General features: G+C 47.0%; 1 protein-coding gene across 1 annotated transcript in view; it reads right to left on the bottom strand.

Annotated features, from left to right (window-relative positions):
* Nucleotides 1–18,802, bottom strand: part of CTPS2 (CTP synthase 2) — a gene marked incomplete at its 3' end in the record, with an annotated part of 73,972 nt that extends 55,170 nt beyond the window's left edge. The window contains exons 1-7 of the mRNA XM_084258040.1: nucleotides 18,610–18,802; nucleotides 16,502–16,672; nucleotides 14,736–14,836; nucleotides 7,807–7,923; nucleotides 7,578–7,661; nucleotides 6,657–6,737; nucleotides 2,614–2,765 (exon numbers count right to left, since the gene is read on the bottom strand). Coding sequence (XP_084114166.1) covers nucleotides 2,614–2,765; nucleotides 6,657–6,737; nucleotides 7,578–7,661; nucleotides 7,807–7,923; nucleotides 14,736–14,836; nucleotides 16,502–16,672; nucleotides 18,610–18,775 — 872 coding nt within the window. The 5' untranslated portion in view covers nucleotides 18,776–18,802. The remainder of the gene's footprint in view (nucleotides 1–2,613; nucleotides 2,766–6,656; nucleotides 6,738–7,577; nucleotides 7,662–7,806; nucleotides 7,924–14,735; nucleotides 14,837–16,501; nucleotides 16,673–18,609) is intronic.
* Between the last annotated feature and the right edge of the window lie 347 nt (nucleotides 18,803–19,149).

The following is a 19,149-nucleotide window of genomic DNA, read 5'->3' on the forward strand; positions in this document are numbered from 1 at the left end:
GTGCTAAGTAGGTGGAATGTCATCTTGGGGCTGAAGATGTTTTATAAGGCTTTGAAACCAATCTCCTCCCAAATGCCTTAGAACAAAAACATTACTGTGATGAGGAATAGTCCTCATTCATTTCAAATTCGGCCAAAAATACAACAGAAACGTGGTTGCAAACACGCTGGAAGGAGAAAAATGCACAAGACGCTTAGAAGTCACCTAGTAAGGGTGACTTACTAGGACAGTGACCGAAATACCCAAGAGCAGGCTGCTAACTTTAGCATGCTCGTTAACTTTATGTGGCTCTGGAGATTGCGTGGCTACCTGTGCATCCCCCTATCTCTGCATGAAGGACGCCGAAACAAAGCCAGTTGGCATCAAGTCAAGATTCCCAGCCGACACCGGAAGTCACTGCTTCGGGGTGTGACCTGGGGAACTGGCCATCACAAGCACATTTGAGCATAGAGCTTGGCCAGCCCTCGCCCCTGTTCTCAGTCCTCCGCTGAGGGAGGACTCTGCATGGAACTTCCGGAAGGAAGCAGAATGGAGTCAACCCCACCGGTGGGACAGGTGAGTCCACTGGTTCACACTGACCAGGCAGAAGGATCGCTGTCCAGGTAGGACCTTAAGCCCGCCTCCCCCGTGCTGTCTTCCCACTGGGACTCGCAGGCCAGGCCCCCGGGGCACTGGACAGACCAGCCTCACTCTCCACAGGGTCACCAACTGACACAGTGTGAGAGGCAAGCTACTACCACTGCTGTGAGCTGCTGGTGGGAGGCAATCGGGGCCCATCTTTCACAGGCAAGTCCCCAGATATGGGGTTGTTGTCCCCACTGTGGCCTGGGGTCCCAGGTGCGATGTCCTGGGACTCAGTTAAGCCAGGCACCCTGGGGCCTCCCCGGTGGTGCAGCGGTTGAGCGCTGGGTTGCGAAGCTGCCCGCAGCCTCTGCAGCGCTGGTTCAATCCCCGGCTGCTCCCCGGCCACCGGAGGAGGGTCCCGCATGGCGCACAGACCTCTCCTGCCGCCCGCTGCTCCCCTCAGCAGTGTACTTCGGTCCTTCTGCCTGCTCTGCTCCCCGCTCTGGTGAATTCTCTCACCCTCCCGCGCTTCTGACTGTACCCAGTGCTTGTATAAACAAACAAACAATTAAATAAATAAATAAAACATGCCTCTATTTAAAAAAAAAAAAAAAAAAAAAAAAAGCCAGGCACCCTGGCCTCTGAGCCGCACTGGACCTCCATGATCAAGGTTCTCCTTTGACCCCTGCTTGCCTCTTAGTAGCTCTCTACAGGCTGTGCTGAAGGGACGGGGTCAAAGAGTGGACACTCCATACCGCCATGCCCAATGAACCGAGACAGCCAGCACGATTTAGAGGGACTGATGCTCAGTATCGCCTTTGCCTGAAGACTGAGATGAGCTGAACGGTCAATCCCAAAACATGGGTCTCCCAGAACCTATGAATATGACCCTATCTGGAAAACAGGGTCTGAATTGAGGATGTAATTAAGTTTAAGGCTGTCAAGATGAGATCACCCAGGATTTGGAGGAGTCCTAAACCCAAAGACAATCCGCTGCTGTATCTGCATGAGAACAAGCCTGGAGAGGTTAAACAATCTTCCCAAACTCACACAACCAGTGAGCGCAGGCGCTGAGGTCTGAGTCCGCGCTGCATGAGGTCACGCTGACATCTGTGACCCCTGCACCTCCTGTCCCTGCCCAAGTGGCAGAAGCTGGGCAGCCAGGACGTCATGGAGTTGAAGCTCCTCTAGGGTGAATGAAAGCAAGCCCGCAAGGGGGGCTTAATCTGCATATGACTTCAAAAGACAGCGACCTCCCTGAAATGACTATTGTCCTAAAACTAAAACCTATCCAGGATTTTAATAATATTGCTGGTAGTTAAGAGCTGCAGGGTAGAAGAGCGATGTTATAGCCCAAACTTCCCATTTATAAGGATTTTCTTTAGAACATGTTAGCCAACTCTTAAAAACAAGCAAAACAGGGGCCTCCCCAGTGGCGCAGCAGGTTGAGCACAGCGCTGTGAAGCTGTCCGTAGCCTCTGCAGTGTGGATTCGATTCCCAGCCAGCCAGGGAGATTCCCACATGGCACAGCAGACCTCTCCTGTCTCACCCACTGCTCCCCTCAGCAGTGCTTTCGGTCCATCTGCCTGTTCTGCTCCCTGCTCCGTCTCTGGTGAATCCTCTCATCTTCCCGCACCTGTGGTCTGTACCCCAGCTCTTGTATAAATAAATAAATCTTTAAAAAGATTTAAAAAACAAACACGCAAAAGAAAACCAAGAAAAAACAACCTGTGATATATAAATCTGTTTCAAATATTCAGAAATGAAGAAATAGACTAATAAATAAAGCAAAATCCTTCTAGAATTAAAAAAATAATAAAAATTCCAGAATCTAAATTTCTTCCATTCTTTTTGGGTTAATTAGAGCAAAATCAAAGGCCCCTGAAATCTTGAAAGAATACAGCAAACCAACAATGTGTTAGTGCCTTAGATACATCCATACACATACAGGAAGCCAAATGCAATACAGGTTCCTTTAAGGTATCTCTCAGTCCTATCCCCAAGCCCAGGAATTATTAAAGATTCCATTAGTGTTTCCTTTCACGTACCTGTCAGCCATATTTCTCCATTTGAAAAGCAAATTACTTGCAGAATCACCAATGGGCAGATCCAGTCTCTCTTTGAAATATTTAACAATGCCTTGCTCCTCCAAAAGCACAGGCACTCGGTATGTGGATGAAACGTCATGGATACATATCACCTGATTGATGATGAGAAAACACCAGATTTAGATGAAACCACTCAAGTACACCAGAAGAATAAGTTCAAGAATGAGCCAAAACTCAATTGAGACAGCAATCCATTTAGACTGAGAAGAAAACCGAGCACCCCGCAAGTGAAACCAGAGTCAAAATTAACACAAGTTTAGCATGATCTAATTGTCAAACATTTCAAATTCCTTTTTCTACCTCCAGAACCATGCATGTGGTGGTAGGATAAAAAAAATATATAGGGCCTCCCTGGTGGTGCAACAGGTTGAGCGCAGCACTGTGAAGCTGTCTGCAGCCTCTGCAGTGCAGGTTCGATTCCTAGCCAGCCAGGGAGATTCCCACATGGCGCGGCAGACCTCTCGTGTCTCGCCCACTGCTCCCCTCAGCAGTGCTTTTGGTCCATCTGCCTGTTCTGCTCCCTGCTCTGTCTCTGGTGAATCCTCTCACCCTCCCGCACCTCCGGCCTGTACCCCAGCTCTTGTATAAGCAAATAAATCTTTACCAAAAAAGTATTTAAAAAAATATATATATAGTTATATATTGTTATATATATCTTTGTTCCCAGTTCCTGGCACAAACTTTCCAAACCCTTTGGAGTTTCCTGAGTGGCAGGGCCATCTTATGTTAATGAGGGGACACCCGAAAAGCCTAGGTAGGTGGCGGCAGGATGAAAACTGGGCAACAGAAAAACTAAAAAACTAAACAAGTCATTGGGGGGGGGGGGGGGGGCTGGAACTTTCAGCCACCTGACCTCCGGAGAGCAGAGGGCACAGATTGAGTTTAATCACGTGACCAGTGATTTAGTCAATCCTGCCTATGTCTTGAAACCCCAATAAAAACTCTGGATACACTGTTCCTGTGCTAAGAGCAGAGCTGGACCTGAGGCGGTTGTTCTTCTGTCTTGATTCTTACTCACAAGCTGAGACTTAGAGGTGTGAAAAATAAGTGGACATGTAAGAACAAGATCCAAATCTGAAGGATCACAAGATGATCGAGAGCCTTCCAAACCACTTGGACCTTTGGTTCTCATTGATAAGCAACTGCAAGGAAAGGGGTCACCAACTGAGAGTCAGGATATTACATGCGGTCAGGAGAAAAAAGATGAAGGAGGAGCTGTGCTTCAAGATGAAGGGAAAGGGCCTAACACCAGAAAGTGATCTCCAGGAACTGCCTCAGCCAAAGACTGGGGCTGAAGGCAGAGATGATCTTCAAGCTAATGAGGAGATTTTACCAAATCTAGAGCCTGCTAAAATGCCAGAAGCAGGTGAAGGGCAAGCGCAGGTTTAAACAAGGAAGAGCAGCAAAAATGCAAACTATTCTAATGTTGCATATTTGACCTTTAAAATGCTTTCTATAAAGTTTTACAATTTGCTGCAAAAAAAAAAAAAAAAAAAAAACCTAAAACTGGACACTGAGACTCGGGGCCGTGCTGGTTGGTGAATGTACAGAAGTATCAGAGGGGAGTGAAACTTGACGCCACGGGGCCCAACAGTCCTGTGCGCCCGATGAGGACGTCCAAGCCCTTGCGTGCGTCTCCTCCTCTGGCAGTCCCTTCGCGCCCTTTACAGTAAAACAGTAACCGAAGGTGTAGCGCTTTCCTGAGTATTGTGAGTCATTTAGAGAAGTATTGAACCCGAGGGGATTATGGGAAGTGGCACATTTGTAGTCAGCCAGACATAAGTGTGGGCGGCTTGGGGACACTAGAAACGTGTGACTGCTGTCTGCAGTGGCAGGCAGTCTTGTACAGGATTCAGCCCTCCAACCTGTGGAGTCCAATGTCGCTCTGGGTAGTTAGCGTCAGAGTTGAAATGCGGGACCCCCAGCTGGTATCAGAGAATCTGCTAGAACGACAGAGGCTTTGTATGTCAGCATCCCAGGCCACGGCCCCGGGCACCATCTGAGTCTGGGTTAAAGCAGCAGCCCCGAGTACACACACCTCGTCTTCTAACTGGCTAAGTAGGAGGCTCGTTTGTTCATTTGCTGTTGCGCCTGCAGTAGCTGCTTTTGTCCGCTCCCTTCATTTGGGAAGATTTACAAGCACACATTGACCACAGTCCAATTAATTACACCTGTGTTAGACAAGAACGGCTCCTTTAAATGCCAGGTAGGGTGGTTGTTTTTCACACTTTCCCTAATGAGCTGTCACCATCCTCGCAAGTACATCCAAGGGACTACTGGCAGGCATTTAAGGAGCTGCCACGTCCTAAACAAATGCCAAGAAACGTTCTGCCAACTCTGTGCTTAGTCTTTCCAAATCCATAGTTATCCAATCAAGGGTTCCTAAGCTGTTTGGACATCACCAGCTAAATACTTTAAGACCACTGTGCCCCACTATGCCTCCATCAGTGCCATCCAAAGTGCCAAGTTGCCACTGACATGAGGCTCCATCCCAGGTGCAAATTAAAATGAAATCTCTGGACAGCCACGACCTCCAACGTGGAAGGCGTGCAGTGCAGAGCTCTCTACTCGCTCATCCTCTGGGCCAGAGACTTCTGCAGACATCATGGAAACAGACCCCGTCCACAGAGACACCATGATCCTCCCTCAGCAATCCAGAAGACAATTGTAAATGCAAACTGGCCAGAAACTAAGAAACGGGAGAATGAACTTGTCGGGAAAAAAAAAAAAAAAAAAAGATGATGTGCTGAAAAAAAAAAAAAAGGAATAAACTAGCCCGAGCACTGGTGCAACAGAGCCTGCCCCAGAATCCACAGAGAAAACAGGTTCCTTGGATCCGGTCAATAGTCTGGATTAAGCTTCCGTTCTCAGGATTCTCACAACCCAGCTCTAAAAGCCATCTCCTCCTCCTCATCCAGAGACCTGTTCGCATTTGTTTAAAAAACACACAAAGTACGAATAGGAGACATGCAAAAACCAATCACACAAAACCACAATGACTTGGCGACACGCAAATCCCAGAAAGTGCTGTGAACCTGCTGTGACATTTGTCAAAGCAGCTCAGCCAGGCGCACTGACCTGCAGAAGGGCCACCCGCCTCTGAGTTGCGGGATCCCCAGGCAGTGGTTTGTAGACTTCAGAGAACGCCCTGGAAGAAATTACCTCACCCTTGTCTGAACGCCATTTAATATCACTTTTTTAAACTATAGCCTCCCTGATCCCTTCCACGGAGCCTTCTTGCGAACAAGAGACAGAGCTAAGAGAAGGAAAGAAAAGGGAGACGCTGCCTCTCAGACCCGAGTCCACATCACTGCACAGTGTCCACAGGCACGAAGTGAACGGAGCTCACTCACGTGATCCGGTTTGGTCGCGTGAATGTCTGTGCAGTGTGTGGTTTGGGGTGAGTCGAGCTAGAAGGCATAAAAAGGAGGAATCACAGGGACAACGTCCCTGAAAGACACTAAAGAGATGAAGAGCAGGCTGCTTTTGTAGCTATTCGTTAAGGAGTAAGTGGCAAAGTCACACAATCTGCCCAAGGAACCGGGAGCCTCCAGTGTTCTTTTGAGGGCAAGGGAGTGGGGCTGGGTAGGAGTGCCCCAAAGCTTTTCAAAAATGTGATGGGGGTCTCCCTGGTGGCTCAAGGGGTTAAGTCTCAGCACTATGAAGCTATCCACAGCCACTGCAGCCCGAGTTCAATCCCTGGCCAGCCTGGGACCTGACCCACATGGCGCAGCAGACCTCTCCTGCCTCCCCACTGCTCCCCTCAGCAGCGTATTTCAGTCAATCTTCCTGTTCTGCTCCCCATTCTGGTGGATCCTCTCACCCCCTGCACCTCTGGGCTATACCCCAGCTCTTGAATGCAAAAATAAATAAATCTTAAAAAAAAAAATGTGGTGGGGAATGCCAGGATCATTTAAAAGGTGCCAAAGTTGGCATCAATAGAAGTGCCTGCAAGATACTAAAATCTGAAAAGCAGCACTAACCTGTTCAGGGTTGACATGACAAAACATGGAAATCTTTTCCTTCACAGCCATTTCGACGGGCTTCGAACTTCGGCAGACAATCTGTCAAAGGTAGTTGTGCACAGATCAGCAGGCAGGAATTGGGTTGTTTCCACTCCCATTAATTTTCAGGAGGATGCTATTTTAATTTCTTTTTGCTACAAGACACTTGCCCAAGTATATGCTCTCATCCTGGGCCTGTGATGTATGATCTGAAACTGGCCTGGGCACACCTGCTGACATGGATATTAAACTCCACACACAGCTACAGGAAGTGTGCAGGCGTCTCTGGTGAGTGGAGTCAAGTCTCACAAGTGTGGCTTCTTTAAAACTGCAAGAACAGAGCTAGCCCAGGGATCGGCCAACTTACTGTCTCAAGGGCCAGATGGTAAATATATTGGGTTTTACCCATCATGCATCACTGTCCTGACTACTTAACTGTTCCTCAAGGTGCAGTGGCAGCTGGAGACAAATGAAAACAAGGGGCAGTCCTGCTTTCCAATCAAACTTGACTTATAGGTCACAGTAGGCTGCAGCCCATCGTTTGCTGACCCCTGAGCTAGACCTGGATAACCTACTATAGATAAGAGCAATGATGTCATACCCCAGTCTGGCGGGGTCACAGCACAATGTGCAGGTCCCACCCCACTCGAAAGGCCTCAGGGACATACAAATGACAGGACATTGTGCCTGCCCAGCTGTCAGTGTGGCCAATGAAGTGAGGGCCAGGAGAAGAGATGGTGGATTCAGAAATAGATGGAGCAACAGCTGAGGAGGGGGACTAGGCTCCCACATACGAAGGCTCACAGGAAACATTAGAGAGCCAGAAAGGACTTAGGTGATATTATCGATGAAGAGATGGCGGCCCAGTTCCAAGAAACTTACCCACTCTCCTTAACTCACCAGATCTGGAGACAGGCCTAACCCCCTCAGCGCTCGGACACTGTTCTGTGTAGGTTTGGTTTTTTGCTCTCCGGTGGCACTGGGCTGTAAGAAATGGGTCACCGTCAGCACACTGGACATGGCGCTTTCTGGGCAATGTATGGCTCCCCCATTGAAAATATGGAATAAACAGAAGACCACAGGAAGACGTAGAGAAGTTGCTATCTACGTACTTATCTGGAAAGCTCACCTGAGGAACAAGGCTAACATGGATATTACAGAAATTCTCTCTTTTTGCCTTGAACTGGAACTGCCTGAAGGCTTCGACAAATGGCATTCCTTCAATGTCTCCGATGGTGCCACCCAGCTGGGAGGGGAAAAGAAGACACCGGTGATCTTCCATGGCACGAGAACAGACGTTCACAATTGGCCTAAAAATCATTGAATTGCACGCTCAAAATAGGTGAGATTCATGACATGTAGATTAAACTTCACTGAAGCTGTTAGAAACGGAAAAGCGCTGTAACCCTTAAAAGGGAGATGAAGCAAAGGGAAGAGAAAATGGCGAGCTGAAGGCAAAATAGGAAGAAAGAGGTGACGTATAGCCCAGCCAGGCAAGCAGTGTGAGGAAGGGCAGAGAAAGCAAGATCGGGAGGCCTTCAAGAACGAGCTAATCCCTGCGGATGAGATTACTCTTCCATGGTGAGGCGACATGGACAAAGTTAAGAAAATGCATCAGTGACTCACTAGGATATTACAGGCGAGTCAGTTCCCCCTGCTCCCAAAATGGCAGGTCCTCATAAGGTGACCCACCCTTCATCTTGCCCCAAATGAAAATGTTTTAAAAAAAGAAAAAGGAGAGCTTTAGTAAAGGAGAAACGAATTCATACACAGAGGCCAAAATATAGGCCACAAATGAGCGAGATAAGCTAGTTTCTCCCAGAAGTCCAGCAGGAAGGCAAAGCCCAAATCCACTGAGAATATAAGCCGCCTGGCTCTGTCTGGTGGGAATAGAGCATTCTGTGTGTGTGTGTGTGTGTGTGTGTGTGTGCGTGCGCGAGCGCACACATGTGCACACATGCCCTGCTTGCATCTGAACAGTGTCCTTATAATGGTGGCACTTCTAGAATGAAGTCACTACTGTTCAAACATGCTGTCTTTCTGAAGGGAGTACTACCAAGAGCTCTAAGAACATTCCTAACATTGTAATACTTGCATAAATGTTAACTTAATTTACAACGAATGTGCTTCCAGTAAAGTTATGCTGACATTTTCATTTAGACTAGGATAAAATTCACCTTAATCCATTCGCCCTCACCATATTTAAATACTTAAAGGCCACCACATAGATTTTGAGATGAATTCTCTAGCATTTGAACACCAACTACATGCTCAAGGCTAGAAATGAGGTGACAGGAAGAATTTAAGACAATGTGCTCCTAAGAAGCTCAGAATTTATGGAGGGAAATGAGGTAGAGGTGAGGAACAAGCACCAAGAGTAAAACAAAAACAAGTTCTCAGTGGAGTGACCTGGACATGGAAGAACACGAGATCTCAACGGAGCCCGTCCCAGAATGCACCATCTTCTGTGGCTTTGGCTACCTGGCTGGATCTAAAATCTACTTTAAGCCTTGACCTCTTGCCAGCTCACTTAGGCTTTGGAGACAACTCACCGTTGACATCTTGGAGTGTTCAACAATTACTCAAATGTACCAAGTGCCAAACTCAATTCTCAGTTTCCCCCACCACCCACCCCCACCCCTGCCTTCAGCCTGTCTCTCTGGGGGCTTCCTCATCTCAGCACACAGTATCTCCCCCCAAGACCAAGTTCAAGCTATGTAACAGGGTGGTCCCCAGGAAAGGGGGAGGTTCCAGGTTCCCCACAGGGAACCTGTTATAGCTAGAAGTCTGGAACTCAGCCATCACCCCTCTTTTCTTCACGGAGCCAATCCAGTGGATTGGACTTCCAAAACCTCTAGAAAATCTTCACAGTGCTCTCTATCTCCATTGCCATCCACCATGACACCCCAGGCAACACCAGCTTTTGTGGGAATTATTGCCATAATCTGAACAAGGAAGTGGTAAACTGCAGCCCACTGCCTGTTTTTATATATTAAGTATTATTGGCACCAGTTATGCCCATTAGTTTGCATATGGCCTGGGCTGCTTTCCCTGGCAGAGCCGGGTAGTTGTGACAGAGACTCAGTGAACCACAGGATTCCTTTGTAATCCTCATAACCTGAGGCTTCTTAGTTTGGGTCCATTGGAATTCCAGTAACAGGCAGTAGAACTGTGACCTAGGGAGCAGACTGAATTGTGAGACCTCTGTCCTGTCCTGACCACTAAACTAGCCACCCCACCCCCCACCCCCCGCCGTGGGCAGGGTGCTGGGCTTGTGCTGGGGAAACACAGGTACAGTCCTACCCGCCCCCCTCCTATCTACACCAGAGTGGGGCCCATGAGGAAACGGACTCACATGACAAAACGGCCCCTTGAGCTGAGTGGCTGGGAAGGGCAGGGTGCTGGGGTGGGGAGACGCAGGAGCCAGGATGCACTAGGTGGGTGATCAGAGCAGGGTTGGGGGTGAGGGCACAGCTCCCTGGACTGAAGGGTGAAGCAGAGAGGAATGATGAAGGCAGGAAGGAGGCCTTAAGGGGGAGGGTCGATGTGAGCACTGAAAAGCCAGCAGGCCAAAGCAGTAGGGGGGAGGGGAGGCTGGGGGAAGGGTGATGGGGACTTGATCTGAGCTTAAAGAAGGGCCCCAGGGTGAGATCTGGAAGGGCCTTTTGTAGTTGTGTAAAGCAGTTTAGGTTTTATTTTTAGTGAAGTAGCGAACCACTGAAGGGCCTAAGCACGGGAGAGATTGTAGGACAGAAGGTGGCGACTGGGAAGCTATTTAGATGGGGGTTGACCAACTTTTTCTATAAGGAATCAGCCCTCTCTGCCCTCCACCCCCCGGCCCCTCCCCCCAGCGCCCCACCGGTCCCCCTGTGTGTCTGCTGCCAGTGGACTCAGCCTGAGCCTTCTCATCCAGATGTGGGAGGGCCAGTGCAGTGGTTTGGGGTGGGTGATTCTGAAACCTGCCTGTGGAACCAGGACTCAGTGGGGGTGAGGCGGCTGCCCGAGAACGGGCTCAGAGAGACCCCCGGGCGCCAACTGCGAGGCTGTTCCCCGGTGGGGGTGCGCTGTGAGCCGCAGAGGCCGGTACAGAAGGCAAAGCCTCAAGCGTTATGCGCTTCTGCCCTCACATGGGCAAAAGTGGAACCGCATTCCCTCGCCAATTTGAAAGGTCCCAGTACAGCTTCTTCTGGTTCCCCATTATCAATGTTGTGATCAGAAACTTTCAGAATGATTACTAAAATAGTCCTAGATTAACTGTTTCCCCATCCAACAGGGAAAATATCACCCACAATATTTTAAGATCAGTCCGAAGCTGAAATTGAAACAGCAGCACATTTATGAGAAATGTCTTATCTCATACCTTGCCTTTAAGGAAAGGAGTCTTCTTCTTTGAACAAAAAATAAACCTTTCGTTTTCCTCTAAGCCAGGCATGAATTAGTTCAAGTTCATGCTTAGATCACTGTACTAATAAGAATAAAGCCTCTGAGGGCCACTGATCTGAGAGATGGAGACCTCACCCATAAAATGACTAGGGACATTTCATCAGCTTCTACATACTTAAAACTCAAAGTCAACTTTGGTGTCCTTCGGAAGCTTAAATCAAGCACAAACACAACGGTTGAGCACAACTTAAAATGAACCCAAAAGGAATTCCCGACCTACAAATAAATGTAAACATCAGGGTAATACAGAGAACGGGGTTTGCTGGAGACAACTAGTCAGTTTCTCTGTTTCCATGAAATTAAAAATCGAGATGATGAGTCCTGGCGAGCAGGAGTCCAATCACATTAGTCCTCATACTCCTACCAGATCGGGACTGGTATATATTCATCACTAAATGAATATTTGTTAGGCCAAACAAGTCAATTCAAGAGCAGAATAAAAATAAAGATAAATCAATAGAAGAAAGACATGCGGGGGAGATGCAGGCACAGGTCTGAAATGTTTGCTTGCAATTCGGTTATTTGAGATATCATGAGAATTCTTGATGTTATTGTAAGAGTGGAATCTGCAGCAACGAGGGTCTGAATCTCTAATATATTTCTCTGTAAAATTATAACAAAGGTGTCCCAGCCTCAGAATGAAACAAAAACCTTGTTCAAGGACAATTCTCAAAATCCAATAGCTAGAAAAGCTGAGATAGAACAGAAATGTTAAGTAGGCTCATCCTGGGCCTCCCTGGTGGCGCAGGGGGTTAAGCACTGCACTATGGAGCATTCTGCAGCCTCTGCAGCACGAGTTCGATCCCCGGCTGGCCAGGGAGCAACCCACATGGCACAGCAGACCTCTCCTGTCTCGCCTGCTGCTCCCCTCAGCAGTGTGTTTCAGTCAGTCTGCCTGTTCTGTTCCCTGCTCTGTCTCTGGTGAATCCTCTCACCCACTGCATCTCTGGCCTGTACCCCAGCTCTTGTATGCATAAATAAATAATTCTTTAAAAAAAAAAAAAAGAAGTCTCATCCTAAGGTCAAGCAGGATTTATGTTTTGAGGTTTTTTTTAGATTTATTTTTATTTATTGTTGCATATAAGAACTGGGGTACAGGCCAGGGGTGTGAGGGGTACAGGCCAGGGGTGTGAGGGGTAAGAGGATTCACCAGAGACAGAGTGGGGAGCACAACAGGCAGATCTACTGAAATACACTGCTGAGGAGAGCAGAGGGTGAGACAGAAGAGGTCTGCTGTGCCATGTGGGTTACCTCCCTGGCCAGGGATCAAACTCCTGTTGCAGTGGCTGGTGATAGCTTGATCGCTCTGAGACTTTAACCCCTGCACCACCAGGGAGGCCCTGGATTTATGTTTTAGTGAAGTTCAGAGGCAGCTCAATTACATTACAAAATATATTTCCTCTTCTTTTTTTTTTAATTTTTCTTGACAATTTCTTGTGATTTCATATTTTTTTTTAATTTAAAAAGCAGAATGAGGGAACAAAAGGCAAAAACAGGGGCCTCCCTGGTGGCCTAGGGGTTAAGTCTCAGTACTATCACAGCTGTGGCCCCAGTTCCATCCCGGTCAGGGAGCTGACCCACATGGTGCAGCAGACCTCTCCTGTATTGTCTGCTATTCCTCTGAGCAGTGTATTTCAGTAAATTCACCTGTTCTGCTCCCCACTCTGTCTCTGGTGAATCTTCTCAACCTCCATACCTCTGGCCTATACCCCAGTTCTTCTACGCAAAAATAAATATTTTTTTTTAAAAAAAAACAGTATCTGTAGATGCCTCGCAGTATACAATGAAGTTTATATCTTCCTCCACCCAACCACCTCACCAATCCTATTTTGAAAGCTGATGACATTTACATCCCTGCTTTTAAGTCTTCTCTAATGCATCTTGGGGATTGAGTCCAAAAACTGAAAATCAGTAAATAAAATGATGGGATAAGTCTCCTTCACTGCAGAATCAAGCCTTGCCCCCTTGTGCATCCTGCCCTCATAGCAGATGTTATTCTTCCTGGAGTGTTATATTAACTTTTTCAGCCATACTACTGTAGCCGTACAAGATATAGTTAATATGTGACAGTCGAGCTCATTTATGCTAAGTTCATCCATTCTACCACTAACAAAGTGGATCTAGTAGATAACATACTGTCTTCCTCAATGCCCATAATGATGACAACAGTAACAGTCAACATGTTTATTGAGCACTTTCTAAATACAGGCAGTGCCAAGTGCTTTATATTATTGCATTTAATCTTCATAACAAGCCTATTACTGTCATCTTGTTATTATTACAGTATTAAATTATTACCATATTGTTTTAGATGAAGACATAGAGGCCTTGAGAAGTAATCTGCAAAAGTCATATAGGCATCTTATTAATGCTTAATAATTTTTGAGCACAGACTATAGATTTGACACTATTCTAAGCACTAAACGTATTGATTCATTTAATCCTCAAAACAATAAGTATTATCACTATCTTCACTTAGCAAGTAAATAAATTGAGGCACAGAGACATTCACCAAACTTGTTCAGGGCCCCCCTAGTTGGTAAGTGACCCAGCTGGGATATGATCCCAAGCAGTCTGGCTCCAGACTCTAACCACTGAGCTGTACACCACTCAGGGATCACAGATGAAATCTGAACTTGGGCCGTATGATGCTAAGAACCAAGCTGTTCCTGATTCTGCTGTCCTGCCTGGCAATTAAGACAAAAGATGTTTAAAGAAGGACATCGGTGCCTCCCTGGTGGCGCAGCGGTTGAGCGCTGGGTTGCGAAGCTCCCCTCGGCCTCTGCAGCGCCGGTTCGATCCCCAGCGCTCCCCGGCCACTGGAGGAGGGTCCCGCATGGCACGCAGACCTCTCCTGCCGCCCACTGCTCCCCTCAGCAGTGTACTTCGGTCCTTCTGCCTGCTCTGCTCCCCGCTCTGGCTCTGGTGAATTCTCTCACCCTCCCGCGCTTCTGACTGTACCCAGTGCATGTATAAAAACAAAACAAACAAACAAATAAATAAACAAATAAATAAATAAATAAAATATGTGCTTCTTTAAAAAAAAAATAAAGAAGGACATCGATATTATTCTCATTCTGCACGTGCAGAGGAAGGAGCACAGTGAACTAGTGGCAAATTCAATGCTATCTTCTTTCTTTAAACCGTTAATACTCATAACTCACCTCCCAATCACCTCTCCCATCAGGCTTCCCTAGCTCTGTCTCTCTCTAATTCCAATGAACTTGGCACACAGGTCTCAAGCAGCACCCCCTAGAATGCATGTTGGTGCAAATGGGCAGGGCCATCTGCAAGTCCCTCAAAGCCAGAGATGGTGCCCATCCCAGGCCCTGGCACAGAGGCGTGCTTTACATCGACTTTCTGAGGGTCTGTTCTTTCTTCACCTGCTGACCATCACACCCACCCCACAAGTACTCACCCTGTTTAATGTCAATCTTGCTCACTGACTTATGACCACAAGGGCAGGGGCCAGCTATGTGGCTTCCTGCTGTAATCCTACCTCTTCACCTGGTGTCCAGCACACCAGCCACCTATATGTATTTGCTGAATGAATGAAGATCTGATGCTTTAAAACCCAGTAGGTTATAAGTTTAAAAAGAAAAGTTCCATGCTTGCCTCTATAACGCATATTTGGGGCTCTTCCTTATGACCATCCACAGGCACCATGGCTTGATTCATAACCCAGTCCTGGACAGCATCAGTAATGTGAGGGACAACTGCAGAAGAAAGGGAGAATTAGCATCAGAGCCTATTTCACGATACCAGTCATGGTCACGAGAAAGGAATGTGTTTCTTGTCTACAGAATGACCTCCCTGAAAGTCACCTGGAAATTCAGACAAGCGCCAGTGCTCATGTAATTGTCCATCTCACTGGAATTAATTCTACAGATGCTCTATAGGCTTAAACATGGAAAATTTATGCAAGGGTGGGGACAAAAAAAAAGTTATGCGGAAAAAATAAGTGTTATGCTGTTTCTGTTGAAACTGATTAACGAGACAACAAGAAACAGAAAGAAGAAATGCTACCTTCAATGCCAGTAGAAAACACCCATAATGTCACTAAAAACAGGGCAGGGATGGCAACCGAGGGTGCGGAATGCTGGTCTCCTCGGGCACGAGGGGCGGGGTGGCCTGTCCCTGAAAACAGGGGGTTAGAGCCGCAGCCAGTGATGTACACCCAGAGGCTGACGAGGCCAAAAGGTGGCATCTTCGCAAGCATGTGGGTCCCAGGTGTCCCTCGTGGGGTGAACGGGTCTGCAGCTGCCCATTTCAGCTGAAGCCACAGAAAGGTGACATCCCCGTGGTTTGTGCTGGGACTCGGCGCCGTCACCATCACGTCAGCCGAACTTGACGCCTGAAGTAGGAATGCTGGCCCCGGGAAGCTAAACGCACGCAGAGCATGTGCCGCACCTGCCACGCCCTCCACGCAGGAGGCAGTCCTGACCCACCACACATGCCCTGACTGCCCCTTCCCCTGGAGGGTGGGGTCGGCCAGGCTCTGCCTCCATATGGGCAGCTGAGGGATCAGAGATCAGGGTCCAGGTTTGGAGTTTCGCCATCACCCCACCAAAGAATGTGTCGACGTGAGGCAACCGCTCTCCCTCCCACAGGTCTTTCCAAGGCCTGCATTTGGTGGCGGGGGTGGGGGAGGTGCAGGGGTGAGCAGGGGGTGGAACCAGTGAGAAAGCACGGTCGTGGCGAGAGCTCCACCAGACCATCCAGTTTCAGCAATAACATAAGTGATCCTTTGTGCGCCGTCTGTCCTTGTCTGCTTCTCAGCTGGTTCCAACGAGAAAGTGACCTAACAGGATGGGGGACCATCACCCTCACCCACCATGTAAGAACATATGAATACAAGACTTCAGGGGTGCGGGGGGCCTCTTCTAAGACAAAAGAGAACCCCACCTTCCAGGGAAAGAGTTGGTATAAATAGGACCAGGCTGTGTTGTCTGCCACTCCAGTTCAACCCCCCAGTTCCTCCTCAAAGGTGCGACGTTCAAAGATGCGTCGTCATCACCCATGCAAAGATACAAGAAGAAAGGCGCCAAAGGACAAAGTAAACACAGCCAACCAAACCACACCAACGCTGCACCCCGTCAGGTTAAAATGATGAACAAATGGTTCTCTGTGAATTTTCTGAATAAAAGCAGAGATAGGAGAGCACAAGGATATCAGTAAAATAGGAAAAAGGCCCTCAGGATGAAAATGCCATCAGGAACGTGGGACATGAGCTTGCCGCTTCGGAGGAAAAGGAGATGAATGCAAAGATTTGCAAAGAATTAGAGCTTGTGGAATGCAGGGGCTCAGCCTCTTCATGTCTACTTTGAGGAGGGTGTGGGGCTCAGCACACAGGGGTCCCCAGGGTCTGCGGAATAGAGTACCTTGTACTGTTTTCCCCAGGAAGTCACCACGCCTCTCTTTATTGATCACATGCTGATAGATCTTTCCAGTGGTGATGTTGTTGTCCTTATAAAGATTAATATCCAAGAATCTTTCATAATTTCCAAGGTCTAAATCAACTTCTCCACCATCATTTAAGACAAACACTTCACCTAGGAATGAAAGAAATGGAAAAATTCAAAAGTTGCTGCCAATAGATTACTTTTCAAAAAAGAACACGTTATCTTAAAGAGCTGATGAGAGACTTGTAAAGGCACATTCTCACCCTTTCCTTGTTCTGACGGGAAAACTTAACAATTCAGTTCCATCCATGGAAACGCACTGGGAACGTTCTGGTATCCTATTGTGTTTTGTTAAATGTTTACTTAAGTTCTGTTTTCAAGATTTTGTTTTCTCAAACTTACTACATACACATGAAAAGGGAGTTTTAAAACAGAAATTTTAGAAGGAATAGTTTCAAAGCTTCAGTATCCTGAATTATCCAGTTGGCATAAGAAGGTTTTAATTGATTCTCATTTTGGTTGAAGTCATAGTTAGACAGTAGCTGAAAAGCAAGGCAACGGTTAGCCCACAGACCACCTTTGGTGAAAGTGTGGGGGGAAAAAAACAAAAGAGCACATAATAACCTATCAGCACAACCATGCTGAGAAAAAAGGAAAAGAAGATATAATCCCACCAGGAGCACCTCTGCCAACTATTGGGAATCTGTGGGTCTCCACCATCACTTTTGGGCAATGATTGGGAACAGAATGTTCTTTTTGTTGTTGTTCTTAAAGATTTTTTTATTTATTTATGCATACAAGAGCTGGGGTACAGGCCAGAGGTTCAGGAGATGAGAGGATTCACCAGAGACAGAGCGGGGAACAGAACAAGCAGACTGACTGAAACACACTACTGAGGGGAGCAGCGGGGGAGACAGGAAAGGTCGGCTGAGCCATGTGGGTCAGCTCCCTGGCCAGCCAGGGATAGAACTCGTGCTGCAGAGGATGCAGATTGCTTCATAGTGTGGTGCTTAACCCCTTGCGCCACCAGGGAGGCCCAAAATTTTCAATTTTAAAATGTTTTACAGAAACTACCAATAGCCACAAAATTATGAAGAATTTAAAATCTTCAAAGATTTTTGGATTTCAAAGTTATAGATAAGAGATCAAGAGCCTAAAAATCTTAGGCAACATGCTTTGTGTGTCAAAAGTCTGAAAAACATACCTAGCCTGCATCACAAATTCCACCCCTAAGTAATTATGTTAAAAAAAATAATAACTTGAAAGTTTTCCATCATAGTGCTGTTGATAACATCAATACATTGGAAATGATTTTCCCTTACTGTACTGTTTCTATGCAGTCTTTTAAAAGTATAGAATGTATAAAAATCTTAAGAGCATATTAAGCTTTGAAGCTAGATTTAAGGGCCTCCCTAGTGGTGCAGGGGTTAAAGACACAGCACTATCAAGCTGTCACCAGCCACTGTGGCCAGGCCAGAGTTCGATCCCCAGCCCGGCCAGGAAGCTAACCCACATGGCGCAGCAGACTTCTCCTGTCTTGCCCGCTGCTCCCCTCAGCAGTGGATTTCAGTCAGGCTGCCTGTTCCTGTCCCCACTCTGTCTCTGGTGAAGCCTCTCACCCTCCCGTGCCTCTGGCCTGTATCCCAGCTATTGTATAAATAAAATAAATCTTTAAAAAGTCAGTATATACATCAAAATGTCACCATTATTAAGTGCCACTCCAAGCAGTGGGAAATGGATGATTTTTATTTCCTTCTTGCTATTCTATATTGCCTGAATTTTTATCTCAGCAATAAAACGTTAAGAGAATATGTTACCTTTATAATCAAATAAAGCAAAACATAAGTCACATCGCAAAAGGTACAATGAAAATGATATCCTCACACAGTTTCCCAAAGGGCTGAAAAATTTGGAAAGTCATCAACAATCTGGAAAATGTATCAACAACCACAAGAACATTCACATATTTGTAATGTAGGGCCAGCAACTCCACTTCTGACATTACCCAAAACACAACTAATTTACCCAAAGGACAAAAAAGAACTGCAATTTAACCGAGAGCTTGGGGAGGGGAGTCTCCTTCCTACCATGCTCATAGGGTGAAAAAGTGCCTGCGTCAATGTTAATATAGGGGTCAATTTTGATAGCAGTCACTCGGAGTCCACTGGATTTCAGAATTGTCCCGATGCTGCTCGCGATGATCCCTTTTCCAATGCCCGAGATGACCCCGCCAGTGACCAGGATGTACTTCATTGGCAGAGGAGCAGCTGGGTGCCAACACCCAGATGTAACCTGAAAGATAGTAAAAATAAAGGTCAAGGAAGTGAAACATTTTCTCAAACCAGTAAAGCAGAGTGTATTAATCCAGAATTTCAAAAACACACAGCATTTTTCCATTGAAACTAAATAACTGAAGTTTAGAAATAATGTCATCTCTGGACCTTTTGCACCTGCAGGGAGCTGCGCTAGCTTCCTTGCCCTGACTCCCACGTGGTAAACTTTCCCATAAGAAATCAAACTTGTCTAGGATTTAGAGTCACGGTAAGGTAGGTATGAGATGAGATCGGCAGCACTGTGCAGGCCATGCCTGGACAAGTGACTTATCTTTTCTGGGCCTGCTTCTTCAT

The sequence above is a fragment of the Talpa europaea genome (assembly GCF_964194135.1).
Source record: "Talpa europaea genome assembly, chromosome: X".
In the NCBI taxonomy this organism is placed as follows: domain Eukaryota; kingdom Metazoa; phylum Chordata; class Mammalia; order Eulipotyphla; family Talpidae; genus Talpa; species Talpa europaea.